The 12,146-nt window shown below is 40.8% G+C and overlaps 1 protein-coding gene across 3 annotated transcripts in view; it reads left to right on the plus strand.

Moving 5' to 3' along the window:
- The window catches only part of ANKFY1 (ankyrin repeat and FYVE domain containing 1), a 76,823-nt gene that overhangs the window by 41,568 nt on the left and 23,109 nt on the right, over positions 1–12,146 (plus strand). For all 3 annotated transcript variants that reach the window (XR_003791899.1, XM_029211424.1, XM_029211426.1), the window contains exons 8-11: positions 3,033–3,237; positions 4,507–4,575; positions 4,799–4,998; positions 10,165–10,262. Coding sequence is in view for 2 of the 3 variants with exons in the window: in XM_029211424.1 (XP_029067257.1) it covers positions 3,033–3,237; positions 4,507–4,575; positions 4,799–4,998; positions 10,165–10,262 (572 nt within the window). In the remaining variant the exon portion in view is untranslated. The remainder of the gene's footprint in view (positions 1–3,032; positions 3,238–4,506; positions 4,576–4,798; positions 4,999–10,164; positions 10,263–12,146) is intronic.

Here is a 12,146-nt window from a genome sequence, read left to right on the forward strand (position 1 = left end):
AACGTGGCAGTGTGGCCTGGTGTGGAGCACGGAGTATTGGCATTGGAGCCTGGATGTACCAAGCTGGGAATCCTGGCTCATCCACTTACTCTGTGGCCTTGGACAAGTCACTTAACCATTCTTGAGTCTCCTTTTCCTCACCTGTAAGGTGAGGAACCTGCTCTACTGGTTGTTGAGAGACAGGTTAGTAGCACACCTAGCCCAGTGACTACCATGTGGTAGGGTCAGCCTGCAGCTCTTACCTTGCCCCTGTGTTGCAGTGCCACGACCAGCTTCAATTTCTGTAGGAATTTTTTTCACCTTTTCCTTCTTCACCTTGAGCTGTCAGTCCGTTGACCTGCCCAAATGATTAAATTGAGTAATATACCTGAAATTTAACTGTTAACCTTACTTTGAGTTCATTGTAATAGGAGTGAAGATCCTTAATATATGAGGCTTAGGTCTGGTTGTGGACACACGTTAGGCTCTCTAACCAGAAGACTCGCTGATCACCCTAATAAGCAAGTGTTCCCGTCAGTTTGTATCGAGAGCGTCTGTGGGTGAGTCCACAGGAGATACACACGTGACCAGAGGGGTGCCACCTCCCCTGATCAGCTGGATCTGGGCAAGGAGATGAATCCTCACTTTTTAAAACAGTCTCCTTGTGCTTATTGTCCTTGATGACCGACATCAATCAGTGGGTCTCTTAAGCGGCATGCTCCTATCTAACTGTCCGCAGGAGGTTTGCAGAGGACGCCACCAACTGGCGCAGCATGAGTTACAGCTTTTGTTAATTAAATAATGAAAGTTACTGCCTGGTCCCTGAATGAAACCAGTCAGGGAGCTTTGTTGAAAGAAAAATTGTGTGTGGATTTCTTTTAAACGTTAACTACATTCTTAGGAATATTTTTATGTGGACAAGTCATTATACATTTACTTGGCAGTTTCAGGGAGTGAAGTGATGAAGTAATTGGAACTGTTAAGCACCAAACAGTTTTTGTTTTAACGGTTTTTGATGGAAACCGTTCTAAAATGTATTAGAAGTTTTCTTATCGACAGAAACTTTATAAATGGTGTTTTTGGCATTTTCTGTTCCCTCCCTTTGTTCTGCTTTTTCGATGTCAGTTGTCTATTTCCTCTCGGCTGTATATCCATGGGCTGACTTTCTGTTAATGTAAAACCTCATCAATTTTCAGTTGCCAATAATTCCTAAATAACTTTTTGTGTAGGGTGCATATACTGTATGTATGTATATATGTGTAAGTTAAAAAAAAAACACTTCGGTGCTTATGAATAAAGTAAATCTAATCTAAAAGCTATGATACTTTTTTTTTTTTTTTTTTTTGCGGTACGCAGGCCTCTCACTGTTTTGGCCTCTCCCATTGTGGAGCACAGGCTCCAGACGCGCAGGCTCAGCGGCCATGGCTCACGGGCCTAGCTGCTCCGCGGCATGTGGGATCTTCCCGGACCAGGGCACTAACCTGTGTCCCCTGCATCGGTAGGCGGACTCTCATCCACTGCGCCATCAGGGAAGCCCTATGATTCTTTTCAAGAGGGCTTAAGTTATAAAAAGTTCTTTTATTATGCCATCCATCTGAATCCAACCATTGATCTGCACCCTTATTTTTGTGTGCAGTATTGCCCAGTTTATCTTCTGTGTGTATAGTGTATTATAAGTTTTTTATTGACATATTTTAGCTTTACTATCTGTTTACTACTTAGTTTGGAATATATGCCAAGCTTAAAGATAATGAAACCACATTTCACCTCTCCCCCAGTACGTTATTTATCAGATTTGTCATTTTAAGGCTCTCTGTCCTCATAATTCTAAATTTTCTTTCCACTTCCAGAATGTAAGTGACTTTCTCTAGGATATTTTATTCTATTGCTAATGTATTGTTTTTACATATTCTCTCCTAGACTGAATCTCTGTGGGGTTTGTTCATATTACACATTAGGGCCCTACTGAGAACCCTAGTATGTCTTTGTACATATGGACAGCAAAGGCCTGACCCAGACTAATCCCTGATATGCATGTTACCTGCTGCTTTCAGAGATCTACCGACATCTTTTTGTAAAGAAATCTAAGCTTTGGTCCTTTGCACACGATGCTGGTAAAGATTGTATCTTCCCCTACCCCCCAAGAAAAAAATCGGGGACAGAAGAATGAAAAGATTTCAGAAGCGTCTGGTTAGAGGACTCTTTAAGTTACCCAGAATCATAATTGATTGGAATTAGAGCCATTCTGTTAAAGTGGAACCTTATAACTTCAACCAGTCAATCCATTTTCTTCCCAAACATTTCCCTGGTGCCTGTTTTGGATAAGACAGTGGTAGATACAAAAATAAATCAGACATGGACCAATCAGGATATGAGGGGCTGTGGTGGCCTAGCCACGTCAGTGCCAGAGCTCACACTCTCCAGCAAGATGGTCCCTTGGAAGAACGAATAGAGCAGATGGGAAATATCGAAAATCAGTTGATTTTGAAATTCCATGTCTACTGAAGATTAGATGAAACTCATATTATTCAGATGAATAATACAGGAATACAGCTAACAGACTTGAGAGCTTTGCCACTCCTGAAATCCTAAGCCCCGTTCTCGATATTCAGATAGCAGAAGTATGGTTGAAGAAGATGAAACGGTATTGCAAGATATAAAGGAAAACTTCTCATAAGTGCCTTTGCAAGAGCCACTGCAAGTATAGCGGGTTAGAGGTAAGTATTGCTTAGGTATAGACCGTGGTCAAGAATGAGAGAGGGAGATAAATTGCGTTGTGGAGGAATCTCGGAACCCTTTATGAGAGTTAATGACCTTTGAAGGATAGAAGCCTGGTATGCCTAAAATTGTGGAGTGATATTGAAGCGAGGGGTCAGGACAGATGACAAGAGGTCATCAGAAGTTCAATTTGAGTATGTAAGTCCATGATCTCAATGATGAAATCTTCTTTGTCTACGGTTACTGACTGGTACCTTTTTGAGGAAGCATTGGTCAGAAAAGCTTGCCCTGAGTGTTGTCATGTGTGACCATTTCTTCTATTGTTTCCTTTCAAGGAGATCTCTTTGCTGCCACTTTCCTCATTAAGAATGGGGCCCTTGTCAATGCTGCTACGTTGGGTGCCCAGGAGACACCGTTGCACCTTGTAGCATCGTACAGTTCAAAAAAACACTCAGCAGATGTGATGTCCGAGATGGCACAGATTGCAGAGGCCCTCCTGCAGGCTGGCGCCAACCCCAACATGCAGGACAGCAAGGGCAGGTAAGTCGGAGAGCAGATCACCTGCTCTGAGCACAGTTCCCAGAATGTTATTTTATGGTGGCACATAACTGGCAGGCTGGGACTTCATGTTTTTTAGTTCAGCATTATTCACTCTGAATTTTATGGAAGTTACAAACATTGATTCGTTTTGCAAATGAGGGAGATGACTAAGGCCAGAGGCATTTGGGGAAACCATTTCCATCCTGGGTAACTGAGGTCCTTGGATCTTTAAGCAGTTTCTGTCATCTCCACAAAACTCCATTTCCACCTTCTTGTAAGTACCTCTGATTTAGACAGCTCTGTCCACACAGCTTGCCATCTTCCACAGCATACTGATAGTCGTTGTCATGTTCCTTTTGCCCCTTCCCGGAAATATTTGGTTGAGGATTCCTTGTGGTTTAGAATCTGAGAACGGGCTGCTTATCTCTGGGACAGCAGTGTGTGAGGCATTGAAGGGAGTTAAGCCACCTGAATCACCAGCACTAGGGGGACCCACTTCTTACCATAGCAGCTCAGTTTTTTATACCTTTAGAAAACCCTGTCAAAAAATAACTGTGAGATCGTCAGAATAGGAAAATAGATTTGTGTGATGAGTAAGGTACTTAAATAAGGTGGATCTCCATGAACTCAGTATAATGTCATAATTACCTTATTTCCCAAAATAATTGGATTCCTTTTTTTCTTGTGATTCCTTAATCTTTTTCCCCCAAGTGTAATAAATTCTGGCATTCTGTACTTCTGAGATAGATACCAGCCTGGGAGTCCCTGTGCTCTGTGGTGGCCATCTTCCTCAGGGCACATGAGGGCTAAATAAAAGCAGTGAAGAGTGGTTAATCAATTCCTATCGTTGCCACTCATAATGTGTTTGAGTATAACAGAGAATTATGGGAAGAAAAAAATTTCTTTTCAGAATTGTGGAGGATATGTAGGGAAAAGTAGGCATACCTATGGCAGAAACTACTGTTTTATTTGTTTTAAAAACATGAGTACATATACATTCAATGAGGGTCAGTATTTAATTGAAGAGTATTTTATATCTCTTCCTTTTATTGATTCTTGTTCTTTTGGCTACTTGAATAAATTGTAACATATAATCAAATCCAGTTTCATCCTTTGATACTTGGTCATGGTTTTGGAAAACTGTTTGTCAGGATAGAAAAAGAAACTCTGGCAGAAATGGGGAATTTCTTGTGGATTCTAGTTGCCTCCTGCTGTGAGTAGTCCTGAACTGGGCCTGTCCTGAATTGACACCTCTTCTTCATCCTGTAGGTCTCCCTTACACTTGTCCATCATGGCCAGGAATGAATACGTGTTCAACCAGTTGCTGCAGTGTAAACAGTACGTAGGGAGACATGGAGAAATGAAAAAGCAGTTGTGAGGGTGGGATTGTGAGTGAAAAATGATTCTCATAAAATGTCTTTTAGCATTATCCATTTTAATAAGTAAAAGTAAAATAAAAAATTGTCATTCATAAAGTACAAAGAGAAAGAATGAGGCTGTTGACAGTACAGAGTGTCAGAAGATGATTTTACTTGCTATTCACATTGCTTCCTCATTCCAGATTAGATTTAGAGCTGAAAGACCATGAGGGCAGCACAGCTCTGTGGCTTGCCGTGCAGTACATCACTATGTCTTCCGACCAGTCCGTAAATCCCTTTGAAGACCTCCCTGTGGTAAATGGGACTTCATTTGATGAAAATAGCTTTGCAGCCAGACTCATTCAGCGTGGCAGCAACACCAATGCACCTGATGCAATAACAGGTAAAACACAGACCCCTAAGAGCTGATGCTCAAGTCTGGAGACCCCATGAAATATTGTCAGTGTTTTTACCAAAAATTTAAAAACTGAACGGCATGCTATTATGAGAATTATTTTGTACGTAATTTTAACCATAGTAAAAAGCCTGATCTTGTGCTTCCAAAAATCTAGCCAGACTCGATAAGTCCATTAAGCGGAAACACTTCTATTTATTTAATGCAGTGAATTTCAGTCTTCTTGGTCTCAGAACTCTTTTCACCCTCTTAAAAATTATATCCCAAAGAGCTTTTGTTTAAGTGGATATCTTTGGTATTTACCATGTTAGAAATTAAAACTGAGAAATTTTTAAAAGGTGTATTAATTATAATAACAACAAACAATTTTATGTTGACATATAACTTTTTTATGAAGAATAACTTTCAGAACAAAATTTAGTTGGAAGAGTGACTGGTTTCTAGTATCTGCATCTGTGTTCAGTCTTTTGAGATACGTTGTTTTGGTTAAAGAAAATACCCTCACACAGTGATGTAGTTGGAAAACGAGGCATATTTTAAGAGCCTTTTCAGATAATTGTGGATATATTTCTTTGATACTACAGCGAGAAGAATTTATCAAGGGATAATTTTTTTAAGGTTAGTTGCAATATGGAATCTGAAACTATATCGGTGAACTTTTTGTACTCTGTTATATAAAATCCATGGTCTGTGTGTGCTTTTTTTTTTTTTTTTTGCGGTATGTGGGCCTCTCACTGCTGCGGCCTCTCCCATTGTGGAGCACAGGCTCCGGACGCGCAGGCTCAGCGGCCATGGCTCACGGGCCCAGCCGCTCTGCGGCATGTGGGATCCTCCCGGACCGGGGCGCGAACCCGTGTCCCCTGCATCGGCAGGCGGACTCTCAACCACTGCGCCACCAGGGAAGCCCCTCTGTGTGTGCTTTGAATGGATTTCTTCATGTGTGATTTTGTAACATCATGCCTTAGTCTTTTGGAAAATCTTGTTTCACTGAGTTAGGCAGATCTTCAAAATGTTCATTTATTTTAGAATCACATTTATTAATATCACCACTGATCTCATTGGAAAAGTCTTTCAGTATTGAGAAGCTGTTAAACTTACAGTTGCAGACAAAAGTTTTCCAAAACTCGAATTTCACTTGGAAGATCAAATTTTGTCATTTGGTGGAAGTATTGCCAGTTGTTTTTCTTACAGAGACAGGCTTACTTTTTAAGAAATTGTCTGTCAAATGCTCAGGTTTGAATAACCATAGTTTGTTAAGCAGTCATTCTTTCAAGTAAAAATGGTGTTCCATGAAAAAACTGTTAGTTCAGCTTGCAGTGAAACAATGGCACAAGTGCTTTCCTTTGAGACAACTTGTGTAATTTGTTACACAACAGATGTAACATACTTTATATACTTTATGCATACTTCTTATTTTGTCACACAGAATTTTAAAGACATGTACTCAATGTTGAGATTTATTAAAGTTAGTAATTTTTACTGCTTTATCAAGGGCCACCGTAAGTGAAACTGGTTATGTTTTTGACCGAGTGCATGGCCGTGAGGAGTACAGTGATTACCACTAGTACATTTTGGGGCCCCTGCCTTGATTTGTATTAAGGCTCCCCAGTTTGATCCACCATTGCTTTTGTGCCCTCAGTGCCAATGTCAGCACAGGGGGATAAAGCAGATAACATCAAGTATTATTATTATGAAAAAGTTTTGACCTCCTGGACCCCCTGAAAGACTCTGAGGAACCCCTACGAATCCAAAGACCATACATTGAGAACCACTGTTTTAATGTGAATATGTCCTTGATCTGACTAAATAAAACATGGGGATATTTTAAGGAGCGGGATTCCATATGGTTCAGTATTGAGTGCTAGCAGTGTATAAAAAGCATGGGTAAGTGCCACTAATGAGGGGAACTGGCCAAAAAAAAAAAAAAAAAGATAGATATTAAATATCCCTTCCCCTAAAAGAAGTTACTAATTAACTTTAAAGGTCAAATGAAATCACCCTTTGGGTGACATAAAAGCTAAAGGCAACAGTACTACAGGATGGGGAGTACAGGTAGAACTGTGTTTTAGACTAAAGATTCTCTGGAAATGAGATAGTTACTAAATAGCTTTTAATTTATAAATGTTTGTTGGTTATTGACCATACTTCCACTGATTTCTGATTTAACTGCGTTGTAAAAGAGTGTGACATATAAGAGATCGGTTCTTTAGTGTTTCGGACTTGAATGTTAGACTCTTAGAGATACAGTTTTTATGAAAGTCTGACATGTACTTGAAAAGAATTGCATTCTTTAATTGTAGGATGCATGTAGCATTCTCTGTTTACGTCCATTAAATCAAGCTTGTTCATTGTGCTGTTCAGATCTTACTCATTAGCTTACTAACTTTTGGACTCCTTGATCTGTCAGTTTCTGGGAGGTATATTAGAAATGGTCACTGCGATTATGGATTTGTCCATTTTTCTTGCTAGTTCTGTCAATTTTACATTATATACTTTGAGTTTTCATAGACATATCAGTAATGTTTTAGCAGTTGCAGGTTATCTTTGTTCTGTAGGGAGGTATATGATTTAGTTATTGTGTACACTGGCATGACTACAGAAGTGAAAGTGGGACTCTTATTAGGAGTCTCTCAATTAGAAAGACTCTCAACTAGGCGTGGAATCACTTTCTCTGAGGGAAAAGATAAAAATGGCATGGAAACAAAGCAGTCCTTTGTCCCGTTGCTTTTCCTTGGTTTTAGTCCTGGTATTTAATTTATTTTGAGTTTTCAAATAGCATAGCTGTAGAACGTGAGACTTGTGTTTATCCAAAAAGGAAATGGATTTTAATAGAGAAAACACTGTTCTGGGACTAAAACCATTTCAAAAGGAAAAGAAGAAAAGAAAAAAATTTTTTTTATTGAGTATAATTGCTTTACAATGTTGTTTTAGTTTCTGCTGTACAAGGAAGTGAATCAGCTCTATGTATACCTATGTCCCCTCCCTCTTGGACCTCCCTCCCACCCCCACCCCCACCCCACCCATCTAGGTCGTCACAGAGCACCAAGCGGAGCTTCCTGTGCTTTATAGCATGTTCCTGCTAACTGTCTGTTTTATGCATTGTAGTGTATATATGTCAATCCTAATCTCCCAATTCGTCCCACCCTCCCCTTCCCACTTTGTGTCCGCATGTCCGTTCTCTACGTCTACGTCTCTATTCCTGCCCTGCAGATAGGTTCATCTGTACCATTTTGCTAGATTCCACATATATGTGTTAATATACGATGTTTGTTTTTCTCTTTCTGGCTTACTTCACTCTGTATGACAGACTCTAGGTCCATCCACATCTCTATAAAAGACCCAATTTCATTCCATTTTATGGCCAAGTAATATTCCATTGTATATATGTACCACATCTTCTTTATCCATTCATCTATTGTTGGACATTTAGGTTGTTTCCATGTCCTGGCTATTGTAAATAGTGCTGCAGTGGACATTGGGATACATGTGTCCTTTTGAATTACGGTTTTTCTCAGGGTATATGCCCAGTAGTGGGATTGCTGGGTTATATGGTAGTTCTATTTTTAGTTTTTTAAGGAACCTCCATACTGTTCTCCACAGTGGCTGTCAGTTTACATTCCCACAAACAGTGCGAAAGGATTCCCTTTTCTCCACACCCTCTCCAGCATTTATTGTTTGTAGATTTTTTGTTTGTTTGTTTGTTTGTAGATTTTTTGATAATGGCCATTCTGTTAGGTGTGAGGTGATACCTCATTGTAGTTTTGATTTGCATTTCTCTAATAATTAGTGATGTTGAGCATCTTTTCATGTGCCTCTTGGCCATCTGTATGTCTTCTTTGGTGAAATGTCTATTTAGGTCTTCCGCTCATTTTAATTGGGTTGTTTGTTTTCTTGATATTGAGCTCCATGAGCTGTTTGTATGTTTTGGAGATTAATCCTTTGTCTGTTGCTTCCTTTGCAAATATTTTCTCCCATTCTGAGGGTTGTATTTTCATCTGGTTTATGGTTTCCTTTGCCATGCAAAAGCTTTTAAGTTTAATTAGGTCCCATTTGTTTATTTTTGTTTTTATTTTCATTACTCTAGGATGTGGGTCAAAAAAGATCTTGCTGTGGTTTATGTCAAAGAGAGTTTTTCCTATTGTTTTTTTCTTTCTAAGATTTTTATTTAGAAGAGTGATAGTGTGAAGTAAAGCATTTCTGAGCCAAGAACAAACATATTTAAGGCCATAGGAGTAAAACTAAAGTATTTAAGGAGCATTTTCTGGTAGAACTTCAGCTCACAGTGTCTCCAAAATGGTCATCTACCCCAGAGGTTCTTAGAGATGACTTCCCAAGCCTCACCCCCAAAGGGACGTTTGGTAACATCTGTAGACAGTCTTGATTGTCACAATAAGGTTGAAGGTCGTGGTGCAGTGGTTAAGAATCCACTTGCCAATGCAGGGGACACGGGTTCCAGCCCTGGTCTGGGAAGATCCCACATGCTGCAGAGCAACTAAGCCCGTGTGCCACAACTACTGAGCCCAAGTGCTGCAACTACTGAATCCCACGTGCCTAGAGCGCATGCTCCGCCACAAGAGAAGCCACCACAATGAGAAGCCCGTGCACCGCAACGAAGAGTAGACCCCGCTCACCACAACTAGAGAAAGCCCGTGCGCAGTGACGAAGACCCAACGCAGCCAAAAATAAATAAATAAATAAATTAATTAAAAAAAAAATAAGGTTGAGAGTGTTATTGGCATCTGTTGGGCAGAAGCCAAGGATACTGCTAAATATTGCACTGTGTACAGGTCAGACTCCTCACAGCAAAGAATTATCTGGCCCAAAATGTCAGCAGCACTGCTGTGGAGAAATTGTGTTCTAACCAACCCTGGTAAGGAGACATAGCTTCCCCCTGGTCCTAGGAGGTGGCTAGTGGGAAATCCAGGGAGGAATGAATGTCTTTTGACTTCCAGACCAAGTGTTTTCTCCCCACACAGGCTCATTTGAGTCTCTGTGTCCACACACAGGGTGCCTGTGTAGACTTAAATTTCACCTACGTCTGGTGTGGGCTTGTAAGTTGTGAAAGGTGGTAGGGAAGGGCAGGGTGTGGTGCAGTGTGGAACTTGACCTCATTTTTATGCAAATGGAAGAATGAATATGCGCATTTTCTCCTAGGAAATTGCTTACTACAGCGGGCAGCTGAAGCAGGAAATGAGGCAGCAGCTCTTTTCCTGGCAACCAATGGTGCCCACGTCAACCACAGAAACAAGTGGGTAAGTGTGACAGGGCAGCCAGGTGAAGTGGCTTTGGTCTGTGGAAGAAATGGCAGTGGTGGATGGGTAGGAAAAAACAGAATAGATTCTCTTCAATTTTTGTCCAAAAAAAAAAAATACATGGACGTTGTTAAAAAACCAGAGTCTAATAGATGCTTTTATCCTCAAATATTGTTGATCGATTCATTCAGCAGGCACTTCTTAAGCATTTGTGGTATGTCAGGTCCTAAACAATACACTGTGGACTTCATGGTCTACTAGAGATTAGCAAACATGGACACAAAAACCTACCATATTAGCATCTTAATTTTTTGTAACATTTTACATTTGCTAAAGTTTTCCTATGTGAATGTTTATTTAGTCGTATCTCAAGCTAAGGCAGATGGTGCAGTGTTAAAGGGGGGCCTTTCGGGTTGGACATTCCTGGATTTACTAGGTTTTCCATTTCCCATCCTGCTGTATGTGGTCTTAGGCAAGTTGCTTAACATTTCTGAGCTTCAGTTTTCATCGGTAAAGTGGGGTTAATATTGATTTCATAAGGTGTGGTTAAGATAAAAATAAATGATAAATTTAAGTGCTTATTAGCATAACATCTGGGACATTAGAAACTAAATAATAGTTATTTTTACTTTATAATTTTCAGACAGGGAGGATGTGTTTATCTTTAAGATCACATTTATTCTACAGCGACTTTGTGCTAGGAGCTTTAAGGTTATCCCTTTCAGTTCTCACAGTGGATCTAGAAGCAGCATGTGTTGAAGAGACATTATCAACATCTGTAAATCCCTCATTTCAGGGTAAAGAACCTTGAGGTTCTGAGAGGTTAAGTGACTCGTAAATAACGGAACCAGTATTAAGACTCAGGCACTACAACATACAGTTGCATTTTCTCTCAACAGCGCTGGGCAGAGCAGTAAACAGTAAGCTTGGCATATGAGACAAATCAATGTGTCGTGGAAGCACAGGGGGGAGGGCAGCGCCATGTTTTCCCACCATTAAATCTACTAATCTGTCTGCACCTAAACCTGCACCCGGCCTGCTCTCCAGCTAGAATGATGGCATGGCCCTGTATGCACCAGCGGCTGGTTTCTTGGCTTTGCTCCTGCCATTATGTGTGTCTGCCTCTGTCTGTGTCTCTCCTGTATCATCAGTGTTGCCCACTGTTCATTTCTAATAGCATACAGACATGCTCTACTGTCTCTCAACTTTAGAAGAAATTCTCCCTTGAGCCCACATTGTCTACCCTATTCCTTCTCTGATACCCTTCAGAGCAAAACTGGGTGAAACCTTAAGATGTAGAGGCACAGAGGAGACTCGACTTGAAAGCAAGTGAGAATGACACTGGAGACAGGTCTGGAATGCTGGTTTAAGGTCTTTCGACTTTATCCTGTGGGAAGAGAAAATCCACAGAAGTAGACAAGCAGTATGATCATTTTTGGGTTGAGAAAGCTTCCTGGGATAGCTGGTGGGGTGGATGTACCATTGAGATCCAGGCTGGAGCCAGATGGGAATCATCTAGACAAGCAATGGCTTGTCCTGACCTCTGATACTAGATTTGGACCCAATGGGATGGGTTTCAGAGGAATTGCAGAATGATGGTCCATGGGACCTACCTCTGTGGCTCTCAGAAGCAAGGGCTGGAGAGGTGTTAAGACGGTTGTGTTGGATCCAAGAAGAGAAGCAGGGGACTGGCCAGGGGGAAGAACTGCTGTGGGGAGAGTGAATTCCATTTTGTGATTGTTGAACTCCTTTTTAAACATTCAGGCAGGGATATCCTGCAGGCAGTGGGAAAATTGGATATATAGACAAGGCTGGAGATCCTGGTTTGAGAGTCCCCTGCTTGTATTCCCTGGTAGAAGTCATGGGCGTAGATAAGCGTACCCA

Source organism: Monodon monoceros, unplaced genomic scaffold (assembly GCF_005190385.1).
Source record: "Monodon monoceros isolate NGI ecotype Baffin Bay Population unplaced genomic scaffold, NGI_Narwhal_1 Super_Scaffold_9, whole genome shotgun sequence".
NCBI classification, from domain to species: domain Eukaryota; kingdom Metazoa; phylum Chordata; class Mammalia; order Artiodactyla; family Monodontidae; genus Monodon; species Monodon monoceros.